Source organism: Scyliorhinus torazame, chromosome 3 (assembly GCF_047496885.1).
Source record: "Scyliorhinus torazame isolate Kashiwa2021f chromosome 3, sScyTor2.1, whole genome shotgun sequence".
NCBI lineage: Eukaryota > Metazoa > Chordata > Chondrichthyes > Carcharhiniformes > Scyliorhinidae > Scyliorhinus > Scyliorhinus torazame.
In genome coordinates, this window is record NC_092709.1 from 188,940,801 (window position 1) to 188,955,664 (window position 14,864).

The following is a 14,864-nucleotide window of genomic DNA, read 5'->3' on the forward strand; positions in this document are numbered from 1 at the left end:
TTGAGTCATGTACTCACCAGATCATGACCCAAGGCTACTCTAGAACTAGGTTCCACCGAGGTTTGTGTGTCTCTGCATTAGTGCAGGGTGTGGGTGTGTTTGAGGTTTCTTTTTTATCAGGGGCTGCGAATCCCGCTTTTGTGCTGCTGTCGGGGATGGAGTTGAGGACCTGGCTGGTCGATTCCGTGGGCTGCTTCCCAGATGTGCTCAAAGTGCCGCACTATACAATGAGAAAATCTGGGTAGGGTGAGCTGACAATATAGTGGGTGAAGGCTTCAGAGGGGGAGCACTACGTCTTCCTGTCATTATGTCATGTTGCCAGCAGCAGTAAGTGTGCACAGCAGTAGCTATTCATATGACTAATTAAGGGTCACTTCCTGCCTCAGTAGGCATTTTGTCTATGTCGAGAGTGCCTGCTGTCATATGGGGAGACCGGCATAAACCCTGGTGGCCTCCCTGCAGGTTCTGGGTCGGAGGGGGGGGGGGGGGGGGGGGGGGGGGAGGACCCTGATATTCCCCAGCCTAACTCATCCCTCTTGGAGGGTGCCCGCCATTGTGGTGCCCTCTCTCTGGCGCTGGACCTCAGCACGAGCCACCACAGGCGATGGTTCTACTGAGGCTGCGAGCTGCTGGTCCTCTGGTTGGGCCATCAGCTTGTTGGGACACCCAGGATCCCACTGCCCAATTAGGCGGGGTCAGCCCCTGCTCTCAGCCCCTGTGGGAGCACTTCAATTTCAACAAGAAAATTCAGCACATGGCATTTGACTGATTCAGTGCCATGGCAAAAACAGTAATCATGCTTCTTTACCACTTCAGCTCAAATCACTAAAAAATGGCAGGTGTGCACTCAGCGCTCAATGTTGATCCGTTTCAAAATTTGATGGCAACCCTGCTGGATACTCTCACCTTGGGGGAGACTATGGCATGTTGGTAATGTCACTGGATTATTAGTCCACAAAGGCTAATGCTCTGGAGACCTGCGTTCAATTAATAAATCTGGAATTGAAAGCAAGTCTCAGTAATGGTGACCATGGAACTATGAGCAATTGTTGGAAAAACCTATCTGGTGAGCTAATATCCTTCAGAGAAGGGAAGCTGGCATCCTTACCTAGTCTGATTTACATGCGACTCCAGACTCTCAGCAATATGGCCGACTCTTCACTGCCCTCTGTAATGGCTCAGCACCATTCAGCTCAAGGGTAATTAGGAATAAGCAACAAATGTTGGTAAGACAGTGGCCGCTTCCCATCAAAGAAAATAAACGGGCCTCTTAATTTACAACACAGTGCAATAAGCTTACTCATAGAAACATAGAAAGTGGGGCAGGACTAAGTCATTGGGCTCTTTGTGCCTGCTTCACCATTCAATATGGTCATCGCTGCTCCTCTGTCTCAAAGGAGACCAAAGCTGCACACAATACTCCAGATCTGGTCTTGCCAAGGCCCTGTACAGCTGCAGAAAGCCACCACCAACACACCATTTGCTTTCCTACCTGCCTGCTGCACCTTGTCTGACTATCATCTTCGGGAAACTGTTAGTCCATGAGCAGCTTTTTCCAGTGTGGGCATGGGAAATGCACTGATAGACGATATGAAAGGTTCCATCTGTTGCTCATCAACAGAAGATGGAAGCAGAAGATTCTTAGTTTAAAAAGGCAAACAGCTGGGATATAAATAAATGGCACATGCCGATGAACTTTCAAAGACCTGAACCATTTCTCTCTCCACAGATGCTGCCAGAGCAATGTTTCCAGCATTTTCTGTTTTTATTTATGAGTGTGAGTCATTAAATCACTTCTTGCAATGCAATTAAATAAAAGGTTCCAACTTTTATTGCAAACCATAGTCCATATAACAAAGTTGTAGTATTTTTGTCACAACAAAAGCAGTAAACACGGAGGACGTTTTGCGGAATTGGGAAGACTACATGGATATTTAAAAAGGTTAGGTGGGTCCTGAATACCGCAGTTCCACCCCCATTTCCAATAGATCCTTTATTGTCGGAAATGGAAAGGATGCAATTCACACAGGACAGAGAGCGAAACTTAGCAGGGCCATCCAAATGGGGCCAACTGTCATGATCTGAAGGTTTTTTTTTAAATCCCCTAAACTGTAAGAAATGCTGGCTGAGGATGTCGGTGGTTATTTTTAAAAAATCCTCTCCTGGACTTCTTTGACTGACAGACCAGTTGCTGTAGCATCTGGTTGACACAGTTTCAATAGAGTTCTCTGTTGACTCCTTTTTAAGGGCTTTTTTTAATGAATACTTCAAAAACTACAAGGGCAGCACGGCAGCATTGTGGTTAGCACAATTGCTTCACAGCTCCAGGGTCCCAGGTTCAATTCCGGCTTGGGGCACTGTCTGTGCGGCGTCTACATCCTCCCCGTGTGTGCGTGGGTTTCCTCCGGGTGCTCCGGTTTCCTCCCACAGTCCAAAGATGTGCAGGTTAGGTGGATTGGCCATGATAAATTGCCCTTAGTGTTGGGTGGGGTTACTGGGTTATGGGGATAGGGTGGAGGTGTTGACCTTGGGTAGGGTGCTCTTTCCAAGAGCCGGTGCAGACTCGATGGGCCAAATGGCCATTTCTGCACTGTAAATTCTATGATCTAAGATCTACAATGACCTTAGCAAGCAGTTTGGAGATCACAATTTGATCGACAGCTTAAAAAAGCCATTAAAGGATATGGGGTACAAAGAGAAATATGTTTTTATAAGAAATTAACCACTTGAGGAGACCTGAAATCTTTGACGCTTTCATGAATAGGAGCTTTTTCTCACCATCAAATCTGCACAGTGAGCGCCATATTCAATTTATTTATTAGAAGTTTATTTTATTTAATCTCCACATGATTCTGGAGGTCTGTCTATGGTGGATATTGGGTGAGTGGCTTTGGAGTTGGTATGAACATAGAACATACAGTGCAGAAGGAGGCCATTCGGCCCATCGAGTCTGCACCGACCCACTTAAGCTCTCACTTCCACCCTATCCCCGTAACCCAATAACCGCACCTAATCTTTTTGGACACCAAGGGCACTTTAGCATGGCCCGCACGTCTTTGAACTGTGGGGGGAAACCGGAGCACCCGGAGGAAATCCGCGCAGACACGGGGAGAACGTGCAGACTGCGCACAGTGTCCCAGCGGAGAATCAAACCTGGGACCCTGGTGCTGTGAAGCCACAGTGCTAGCTACTTGTGCTACCGTGATGGAAGGTATGAAGGGCCTTGGGGAAATGGGTGGGGCATGAGCAACATGGAGGTTATGGGGGCCAACGGATGGATGTGTGGCTGAGAGAGTGGAGGCGTGAAGGGGTGTCTGGGAGTGGAGAGCTAGTGGGCCTAACTTCATCCAAAACAACTGGGACACAGTTTCATGGAACAGAGGCTGTTTCTAAACAGCCCATGCTGGCGCTCACCCATCACCATGGCTGCCTACGCGAAGCTTCTGCCTGACTTCATCCTGCACCCAACTCCAGAGTCAGAAATCTCACAATTTGGGTGGATACAGCCAGAACTGCACACTTCCGTGACCCGGACAGTTCACCATGCAATTCTAAACCCTTAAATTGTTCAAAATAGTTCTCACAAATTAGAAAAGCCACTATAATTTAGTATAGATGTTTATTCCTTGATTTTACAGCAGATACCTAAACCTTTCTGTACATTCTGATGCTTGATTATCCATTTCCTTTTGTGCAGAACACAAGGATTTTTTTGGGGCGGACCCAAGTAAAAAAATGATGGACAACAGCAATGTAATTCAAGGACGAACTACAATTATGAGCTTACATTTAAAGTGCCTCCATTATGAATGCAATTGTATTTTATTGTAAAATATTCATCTTTAACATATTAAAAGGCAGCAGCTGCACTTATGAATGTTTCCACCTCATTGCCTATTGCTTTTACCCTGGATACCAGACTCATGTGCAATGCTGGCACCTGCGAGTGAATGTCTTTACAGGATTTCAGCAACTCCAACCCAGCCTTTGTTCATACACCTCAAAACAGGTCAACAAATGTATGCTTGGATCCTATTTGCTACCTTTGAGAATGTTTGGATAATTCCGCACTTCTGATTAAAAGTCAAGTGGCCAAGTAACAGAGAGGAGGAATTCAGAGCAAAAAAAAAAGGTTCTGCAGCAAGAAGGGCAAGTTCATTCTACGAGCTTCTCGGTGATGGGATAAAATATGTAAAATAATTGAGCAAAAAACAGAAAGCCGTGGAGAAAGCTTTTTACTCTGAGTTATGATGATCTCTGGGATGGTAAAAACAGGTTCAATAGGAAGTTTCAAAAGGCAATTGGATATATAACAAAATCAAAAACCTGAAGGGCAATAGGGAAAGAGTTAGACAATTGGTTTCTCATCCAAAAGGCTGGTACAGGCATGATGGGCCAAAGAACATCCACGTCCTGAGCTGTATGATTTCGATAAAAGAACAGCTGATTAAGTATATTTTAAAGAGAGCTCGAAATGTAGGGAGTGAAGCGTTAAGGTGAAGAGGTTTAAGAGTGAGTTTGAGAGGAAGTTGCAGCTAAACGTTCTGCCTCTAAATGAGTAATCCTGGGTGCAGGGCAGGGGAATTTTACTGGACAGCTGAGTTGAAAACTTGTAGGGCACAGGTTGCCAGAGTTAGGATAGGACAAGACTAAGAGGAAATCTGTAAGCAAGGGGAAGGATTTTCAAATGGGTGCAATAGTACACAGGGAGGAAGTCCATGCACAAACAAAAGCTGAATGAGAATTAGTGTGATGCCGTTTTTGTTGCAGGAATTTCTGGAATACGATGAGTCCGGTGTTTTAGAAGCTGAGCCATGAATGAACTAAAGTATGACTAAGTGTTCCAGTGAGAGTGATGAGGTTGGGTGGAGAACGTCAACAATGTTGCATTACATGTAAATATACTGACGGAAAGAATTTCAACACTTAATTCCAGGACACTGAAGCTTGGTTAAACCTGAGTGAGCAGCTGAGGAAAGGAATGAAGCCAGGTGTTAGTAATACATTGCAGGGGTCAAACAAAATGGCTTCAGTTTGTTCAGTGTTCAACTGAAGAAAATTAATCTAACATCGGTCATTGGGAAAATGCTAGAATCCATTATTCAGGAGGTTATATCAGGAAATTCAGAAAATCATAATGCAATCAGGCAGTCAACATGGTTTTCTGAAGGGAAATCATGTCTGACAAATTTATTAGAATCTTTGAGGATGTATCAAACACGGTGGATAAAGGGAAACCAGTAGGTGTAGTACATATGGTTTTCCAAAAGGCATTTCATAAGGTGCACATCTTGTGAAGAGCTTTTTAGAAGAGCTCATGATGTTGGAGGTTGATAAGTTAGCATGGATAGAGGATTGGCTAATTAACAGCAGCAGAGAGTTGGGATAACTTGGTTGGCAAACCGTAACTAGTGGAATGCCACAGGGATCAGTGCTGGGGTTGCAACTATTTACAATCTATATTAATGACTTGGATTCATGAGCATTTGTGGCCAAATTTGCTGATGACACAAAGATAGGTAGGACAGTAAATTGAGAAGAGGACATAAGGAATTTGCAAAGGGATGTAGATAGGTTAAGTGAGTGGGCAAAAAATTGGTAGATGGAGTGTAATGTGGGAAAATGTGAGGTTGTCCAATTGGAGAGGAAGAAACAAAAAACATAACATCTGCAAACATTGTAGTACAGAAGGATCTGGCTGACCTTGTACATGAATAATAAAAGGTTAGCTTGCAGGTAATGCAAATAATTAGGAAGGCAAATTCAAGGTGATGAAAGAAAATCTTGCTACAACTGTCTGGGACACTGGTGAGTCTGAACCTAGAGGGCTGTGTACAGTTTTGGTCTCCTTTTAAAAAAAAATTAAACATTTTGCATACTAATCATAACAATCAAATCGAAATACACAATAAAAGAGAAAAAACAAAAATATACACAACATTTAGTTAAATTTAACACAAGAACTAACCTAAACCCCCCAAACAGCTGATGGTGACTATCTCCTTTAAAAAGGAAATTAATGTTTGCCTTCTTAGGTAGAACCTTGATGGTGTACATTATTTGTATTTTTTTTACGTGTTTTTATTGGGTTTTCACATTTAGTATTCACAACTCGTAGTTACACTTTACATACCCGCAACAAACAGAGGGGAAAAAGCAAAAACGAGCAAGAAATAAAAGGAGGTAAAAAGACAGGTAGAGGTTAGTACAGATATTTACATACAATTGCTTTCCCTCATTCTGTGGCTATGATCCCCTTTAAATGGCGTACCTTTGTTGCCGTTCCGAGTTTGCCCCGGGCGTGTATTTACAGATGTCTATCTACAGTTTCAGTCCCTTGCCCCTTTCCATTTCTTTGTGTCCAAAAGCTCCCCCCCCCGCAATCCTCTCACCCAAACCCCCCTCCTTTCCTCTTCCCCCCCCCCCCACTTTCCTTTTCATCTTTATCCCGTGACTCGCTTGTGTTTTCCCCCTCCCTCTACTGGTTGATGGCTACAAAAAGATCTTGGAACAAGTTGGTGAACGGGTTCCACGTCCTGGGGAGCCCTCTTCTGACCCCCAGATGGCAAATTTAATTTTGCCAGTTTGACAAATTCCGCAAGGTTGGACAGCTAGCCTGCAGCCTTGGGTGGTGCTACCTAATGCCAGCCGAGCAGGATTCTCCGGCGGGCGATCAGGGAGGCAAACGCGCGGGTGTCGCCCCCCTCCCCACAAAGGCTGGTCTGAGACCCTGAAAACCGCCACTTTTTTGCATGGCTTCACCCTCATTCCTGCAACCCTGGACATGGACTCAAAAAAGTTCATCCAGTACCTGGCAAGTCTGGGGCAGGCCGGACTTCCGGTTGCGGCTATGCGGAGCTAAGTCACACATTCGGCAGCTCCCGCAAAAACGGACTTTTGGGCTCTTTTCAGGGCCCCCAACGGCACTTCTTCAACGTTTCCCGGTGTGGGAAGGAGATTACAACAATTTCCCGATAGTATATGGCTTTTACCAGGAGCAGGGCGACTAAAAAGGTGGTGGTGGACCTGAAGAAGGTGCGAAGGAAGAAGAACAAAATGGCGGCGGGCAGAGACCAGGCAACGTTGATGCAGTGGGCGCAGGAGCAACAGGAGTGTACCCAGCGCTGCTTCAGAGAGATTAAGGTGGACTTGCTTGAGCCGATGAAGGCTTCTATTGATAAGCTGCTGGAGACACAGACGGCCCAGGGGGTGGCGATCCACGAGGCCTGACAAAAGATCTCCGACAACGAGGACGAGATCTTAGGCCTGGCGGTAAAGGTGGAGGTGCACGAGGCACTCCACAAGAAATGGCAGGAGGGTTTCGAGGAGATGGAGAATCGGTCGAGGCGGAAGAATCTGTGGATTCTGGGCCTCCCGGAGGGGCTGGAGGGGCCGGACATGGGGGCCTATGTGGTCACCATGTTGAACTTGCTGATGGGAGCGGGGTCCTTCCAGGGGCCCCTGGAGTTGGAAGGGGCCCACAGAGTGATGGCGAGGAGGCCCAAGGCTAATGAGCCTCCGTGGGCGGTGCTGGTGAGGTTCCATCGGTTCGCTGATCGGGAGTGTGTGCTGAGGTGGGCCAAGAAGGAGAGGAGCAGCAGGTGGGAGAACGGGGAGGTTCGAATATACCAGGACTGGAGTGCGGAGGTGGCGAAGAGGAGGGCCGGGTACAATCGAGCGAAGGCGGTGCTGCACAGGAAGGGGGTGAAGTTTGGCATGTTGCAGCCGGCGCGACTGTGGGTCATCTACAAGGACCGGCACCATTATTTTGAGTCTCCGGAGGAGGCGTGTGCCTTTGTTCCGGCCGAGAAGTTGGACACAGATTGAGGGTCAGGATGGGCATTTGGGGACTACGGTTGATATGTTACTTTTTGAGGGGGGGGTCCTTTGCTCTTGGTTTCTTCTTCTGTGTGTTTTTCCCTTTCTGGTCGGTGAGGGTGGTTAGGGCGGGTTGGGCACCGTTTTGGTTGGGTTGGTCAGGGGGGTTCTTGGAGGGGGGAAGCAAATAGAACAGGTGTGGATGGCCGGCGGTGAGATGGGGCCCCACGGGGGAGGGGGAGGCCCGAGTCAGGGGTGAGGGGACTGGGCCTGTAAAAGGAGCTGCGTCAGAGGGGGCGGGGCCGGGTAGGTGGAAACCGCAGGCTTTTTCCCGCGCTGAAGACTGGAGGGGGCGGGGCAGCAAGGGTTGTTTCCCGTGCTTAGGATAGAAAGGGGAGGGGGGAGAGCCTGTGGATGGGGAATGGAAGAGGAGGGTGCGTCACACAATGTGAGGAATCGAAGTAGAGGCGGGAGTGGCCGGGGTCAGCAGGAGTCAGCTGACTTGCGGAAGTGCAATGGGGGGAGTAAAACAGCTAGGATGGGTCCTAGCTTTGGGTGGGGGGGGGAGATCGGGTTGCTGCTGCTATGGTCAAGGGGGAGCTGGAGCGAGTAGGGGAGGGGTTGAGACGGGTGTCTGCCGCCGTGGGGAATGGGCCGGGCGTGTGGTGCGGGTGCGTGGCTGGCCGAGGAGGGGTTATGGCTAGTCGGCGGGGGAGGGTGGTGGGTAGCCCCCTGGTCCGGCTGATAACCTGGAATGTAAGGGGACTGAATGGGCCGGTCAAGCGGGCCCACGTGTTCGCGCACCTGACGGGGCTGAAGGTGGATGTGGTTATGCTTCAGGAGACACACCTGAAGGTGGCAGACCAGGTAAGATTGAGGAAAGGGTGGGTAGGTCAGGGGTTTCATTCGGGGCTGGATGCCAAAAATCGAGAGGTGGCGATCTTGGTGGGAAAGAAGGTGTCATTCGAAGCGTCGAGCATTGTGGCAGATAATGGCGGCAGGTACATTATGGTAAGTGGTAAGCTGCTGGGAGAGAGGGTGGTACTGGTCAATGTGTATGCCCCGAATTGGGACGATGCGGGTTTTATGCGGCGCATGTTGGGTCGGATCCCAGACTTGGAAGTGGGGGGCCTGATAATGGGGGGAGACTTTAACACGGTGTTGGATCCGGCACTGGATCGCTCCAGGTCTAGGACGGGTAGGAAGCAGGCGGCAGCTAGAGTGCTGAGGGGGTTTATGGACCAGATGGGAGGGGTGGACCCTTGGAGATTTGCAAGGCCGGGGGCTAGGGAATTTTCATTCTTCTCACATGTCCATAAGGCTTATTCCTGAATCTACTTTTTTTATTTTGAGCAGGGCGCTGATAGCGAGAGTAGAGTACTCGGCGATTGCCATTTCGGACCACGCCCCGCATTGGGTGGACTTAGAGCTGGGGGAGGAGAGGGACCAACGCCCGTTGTGGCGCTTGAAGGTGGGGCTGTTGGCGGACGAGGAGGTGAGCGACCGGGTCCGAGATAGTATAGAGAGGTACCTGGAGGCCAACAATAACGGGGAGGTCCGAGTGGGGATGGTATGGGAGGCGCTGAAGGCGGTGGTTAGGGGAGAGCTGATCTCCATTAGGACCCACAAGGAGAGGAGGGAGCAGTGGGAGAGGGAGAGGCTGGTGGGGGAGATGGTGAGGGAAGACAGGAGGTATGCGGAGGTGCCCGAGGAAGGATTGTTGACGAAGAGGCGCAGCCTCCAGGCCGAATTCGACCTGGTGACCACTAGGAAGGCGGAGGTGCAGTGGAGGAAGGCCCAGGGGGCGATTTACGAGTATGGGGAAAAGGCAAGCCGGATGCTGGCGCATCAGCTTCGGAAGCGGGACGCAGCTAGGGAGATCGGGGGAGTTAAGGACAGGGGAGGGAGTGTGGTGCGGAGTGGGGTTGGCATCAATGGGGTCTTCAGGGACTTTTGCGAGGAATTGTACCGATCCGAGCCCCCACGGGAGGGAGGGAGGGTTGGGCCACTTCCTGGATCTATTGAGGTTTCCGAAGGTGGAGGAGGGACTGGTGACGGGATTGGGGGCCCCGATTGGGCTGGAGGAGCTGACCAAAGGGATGGGAAGCATGCAGGCGGGGAAGGCACCGGGGCCGGACGGTTTCCCGGTCGAATTCTATAAAAAATATATGGACCTGTTGGGCCCGTTGCTAGTTAGGACCATCAATGAGGCAAGGGAGGGGGGGGCGTGCTTTGCCCCCGACGATGTCCCGGGCACTGATCTCCTTGATCCTGAAGCGGGACAAGGATCCCCTGCAGTGTGGGTCTTACATACCGATTTCCTTGCTAAATGTAGATGCCAAGGTGCTGGCGAAGGTCTTAGCCACGAGGATTGAGGATTGTGTGCCGCAGATCATCCAAGAAGACTAGACGGGGTTTGTGAAGGGGAGGCAGTTGAACGCGAATGTGCGGAGGCTTTTGAACGTTATCATGAGGGGGAGGCGGAAATTGTGGTGGCGATGGACGCTGAGAAAGCCTTCGATAGGGTAGAGTGGGGGTACCTGTGGGAGGTGCTGAAGAGGTTCGGGTTTGGGGAGGGGTTTGTCAGGTGGGTTCGGCTGTTGTATGAGGTCCCGATGGCAAGTGTGGCCACAAACAGGAGGAGGTCCGAGTACTTTCGGTTGCACCGAGGGACGAGGCAGGGGTGTCCCCTATCCCCCCTGCTCTTCGCACTGGCGATTGAATCCCTGGCTATGGCACTGAGGGAGTCGAGGAACTGGAGGGGGTTGGTGCGGGGTGGGGAGGAGCATAGGGTGTCGCTCTATGCGGACGATTTGCTGCTATATGTGTCGGATTTGGTGGGGGGGAATGCCGGAGGTAATGAGGATCCTAAGGGAATTCGGGAATTTTTGGGGGTACAAGCTCAACAAGGGGAAGAGCAAGCTGTTCGTGGTTCACCCAGGGGACCAGGAGAGGGGGATTGGCGAGCTCCCACTAAAAAGGGCAGAGAGGAGCTGCAGATATTTGGGGGTCCAGGTGGCCAGGAGTTGGGGGGCCCTGCATAGGCTTAATTTCACAAGGCTGGTGGAGCTAATGGAGGAGGAGTTCAAGAGGTGGGACGTGTTGCCGCTGTCCTTGGCGGGTAGGGTGCAGTCAATCAAAATGACGGTGCTCCCAAGGTTTTTGTTCCTGTTCCAGTGCCTCCCCGTGTTTATCCCGAAGGCCTTCTTTAGGCGGGTCAACATAATGCGGCTTGTGTGGGCGCGAGGGACTCAGAGGGTGAGATGGGTGTTCCTGGAGCGGAGTAGAGATAGGGGGGGCTGGCGCTGCCCAACCTCTGTGGGTACTACTGGGCCGCCAATGCGACGATGGTGCGCAAGTGGGTGATGGAGGGGGAGGGGGCTGCATGGAAGAGGCTGGAGACGGCGTCTTGTGTGGGTACGAGTCTGGGAGCGCTGGCAACGGTGCCGCTGCTGTTCCCTCCAAGGAGGTATACCACGGGCCCGGTGGTGGCGGCTGCCCTCAAAATCTGGGGGCAGTGGAGGCGGCACAGGGGGGCAGTTGGGGCCTCGGTGTGGACCACAATACAGGGGAACCACCGGTTCGTCCGAGGGAGAACAGATGGAGGGTTTTTGGTGTGGCACAGGGCAGGGATATGAAGGTTGGGGGACCTGTTTGTGGACGGCAAGTTCGCGAGCCTGGGTGAGCTGGAGGCGAAGTATGGGCTACCCCCAGGGAAAACCTTCAGGTGCTTACAGGTAAGGGCGTTTGCCAGGCGGCAGGTGGTGGAATTCCCGCGGCTGCTGCCACACACAGTACAGGACAGGATGCTCTCGGGGGGGTGGGTGGGAGTGGGGAAGATCTCGGAAACTTACCAGGTGATGCAGGAGGAGGAGGAGGCCTTGGTGGTGGAGGTGAAAGGTAAGTGGGAGGAGGAGTTGGGAGAGGAGATTGAGGAAGGGACGTGGGCAGATGCCCTAGGGAGGGTGAACTCTTCCTCATCGTGCGCGAGGCTCAGCCTCATACAGTTTAAGGTGCTGCACAGGGCACACATGACCGGGACAAGGATGAACAGTTTTTTGGGGGTGAGGACAGGTGTGTTAGGTGCTCAGGGAGCCCAGCAAATCACACCCATATGTTCTGGGCGTGCCCAGCGCTGGAGGAATTTTGGAAGGGCGTAGCGAGGACGGTGTCGAGGGTGGTAGGATCCAGGGTCAAACCGGGCATGGGGCTCGCAATATTTGGGGTCGCAGAAGAGCCGGGAGTGCAGGCGGCGAAAGAGGCTGGTATTCTGGCCTTTGCGTCCCTGGTAGCCCGGCGAAGGATTCTTCTTCAGTGGAAGGATGAGAGGCCTCCAAGCGTGGAATCCTGGATCAGCGATATGGCAGGGTTCATTAAATTGGAGAGGGTGAAATTCGCCTTGAGAGGGTCGGTACAAGGGTTCTTTAGGCGGTGGCAACCGTTCTTAGACTTCCTGGCAGAACGATAGACATTGGTCAATGGCAGCAGCAATTCGGGGGGGGGTTAACTTTATTTTTGTTTTTGTTATTTACACTGGAAGGCCTGAGGGGGTGTATATATCTGTTGTGTTAAGTCGGGGTGTTAATGTCAATTTATTATTTATGTACAGGGGGAAGGGGGTATGGAGGGTTGCTTTTCTAGACTGTGTTTTGTACTTAACCCTGTTGGGTTCCTTTTTCATTTTGTTATTGATATTTTATGAAAACCTTAATAAAAATTATTTAAAAACATAAAGTCTGGGGCAGGCCCAGAACATGTGGGTGTGGTTGGCCTAGCACCGTGAGGAAAGAACCTACTCATCCGGGCTCTGGTTAGGTGTGCTCTTTGCACCACCTCTAACTGTGTTAGGCTGAGCCCTGTGCGTGTGGAGGTGGAGTTCGCCCTGTGCAGTGCTTCTATCCAGAGTCCTCCACCTATTTCTGTGCCTAGTTCTTCTTCCTATTTTTCCCTCGTCTCATCCAGGGTGGAGCGTTCCTCATCCAACAGTCGCCCATACAGGCCCCACAGTCTCCCTTCCCTGGCTTGCACACGTCCAGCATTTTTTCAAATAACAAATGTCCTGGTATCTGGGGATATGTTGTTGTTTCCTTAAAGAGGAAGTTTTTGATTGTATGTGCCTTAGCTCATTTCCGTTTGGCAATTGGAACCTCTCCATGAGTTCCCAAGGGTCGCTGCGCTGACATCCGTGTACATGCCCCTAACTGTCAATGTCTCCTCATTCTGTCTCAACCTTTTGAAGGTGGCATCCATTATTGTGGGAGTAAATCTGTGGTTGTTGCAGATGGGTGCCATGGTGGACATTTCGGTTAGGCCAAAGTGTTGCCTCATTTGATACCATGTCTCCAGCATGGCTACTATCTCTGGGCTCCCCTCATGCTTGGTCAGGGGGGCATGATTAATTTGTCTACTGTGTTTAAAAAGGCCTTGGGGATGTAGATCTGGAAGGATCTGAACAAGAGGAGGAAGCTGGGAAGTATGTTCACCTTGATGGTCAGCACTCTCCCTGCCAGGAAGAGTGGGAGTGGGCCCCACCTCTGCAGGTCCCTTTTGACTTCCTCCACCAGACTCGTCAATTATGGGGCAAGTTAGCATGGCCAATCCACCTACCCTGCACTTCTTTTTTGGGTCGTGAGGGTGAGACCCACGTAGACACGGGGGAATGTGCAAACTCCACACGGACAGTGATCAGGGGCCGGGATTGAACATAGGTCCCCGGCGCCGTGAGGCAACAGTGCGAATCTTTGTGCCACCGTGTTGCCCTACCATCATCTCAATTTTGATGGCGTCCTGAGCTCTTGGAGTTCCTGTGTTAGGAATTTCCTCCAATCGTTCATTGGGAGATAGGCCGGCATATGTTCTGGCGGTCCATCCCGTTCAGGTGTGCCGTGTTCGCCATCGCCTCAGTCTTTCTCTCCCAGCTTTCGCTGCCTCTGTCATCCCTTCGGCTCCTCAGGTTGTTGTTGCTTGGCATGTTACTTTCATTGTGGCGGTGTTGGAGGAGGGTGAGGTTTTTTCCCCAGCTTTAGCGGGCTATTTTGGGTTAAAAGTGCCTAATTTAGAGTTTCCAGGAGAAGACCCACCTGTCGTGTGGCTGCTCAGCACATCCCCGTCACCAGAAGTCTGGATGGTGTACTTGACCTTCTCCAAATGCAGAAATTACATGAGATCACACAGTCAAGCAAAGGCACTAGACGGAGTATTGCCTCTACCCAAGCAAAGTGTGAGTCCGGGCTATCAATGAGTCAAAGGCAAATACAGAATCTTCTTCAACAGACAAGAGGGTGGCGCCAAAGGAAAGGAGAGCAAAGCTTTGCATGAAAAATCACAAATTTGAATAACTCCTTAAAACTAGGAAACGTTTCCCCAAAAGCCTGTGCATCTTGCGCTCCGAAAGGGAGCTCTATTTTACCGTAACAAATAGAACCCCACATAGTGCAAAACCCCAAATCCAAACAACTATAAAGACTCAACTCCAATAAGAAAAAGAGGAACAAGCATGAAACCCCAACAACGTAACACTGCAACATGTCCGTCAACAGAACCAATATCTCAATTACACCGCGCCACACTTGTTTTTAAAAAAAAAATGTAACAGTCCGCTTCCTCCGGCGCATTGAAGAAATAGTCTTGTCGCCCCCAAAGTTACTCTGAGCCGAGCTGGGTAGACCAAACGGAACTGGATTCCTTTTATACAGGGCGGCCTTGACTCCATCGAACACAGCCCTCTCATTCGCCAGCTCCACACCCATGGCTTGATCGAACCTGATGGAGTGGCCTTCCTACTTAAAGTCAAGGCATTCCTTCGCCCATCTCAAAACCTTCTCCTGTCCCTTGAAGCTGTGGAACCTCACTAGCATCACGTGCGGTGGATCATCAGAACGAGCCCTCAGCCGATGGGCTCGATCCATATCAGACAGGGATAGATCATCTTGCTGAGCATGCCTGCAAAGTACTCAGTGGGCGTTGAGCCTTACATCCCCTCTGGCAGTCCCATAATCCAAATATTTTGCCACCTGGTACTATTTTCTAGGCCATTTGTTTTGGTC

The 14,864-nt window shown here is 50.5% G+C and overlaps 2 protein-coding genes across 13 annotated transcripts in view; one reads left to right on the plus strand and one right to left on the minus strand.

Moving 5' to 3' along the window:
- LOC140408853 (putative methyltransferase NSUN7) overlaps positions 1 to 3,852 on the plus strand; it is a 300,900-nt gene extending 297,048 nt beyond the window's left edge. Inside the window, exon 12 of the mRNA XM_072496644.1 lies at positions 3,698 to 3,852. Within this exon, the coding sequence (XP_072352745.1) occupies positions 3,698 to 3,739 (42 nt within the window). The 3' untranslated portion in view covers positions 3,740 to 3,852. The remainder of the gene's footprint in view (positions 1 to 3,697) is intronic.
- The window catches only part of LOC140408851 (amyloid beta precursor protein binding family B member 2-like), a 466,668-nt gene that overhangs the window by 94,895 nt on the left and 356,909 nt on the right, over positions 1 to 14,864 (minus strand). The gene's annotated exons all lie outside the window — the stretch shown is intronic.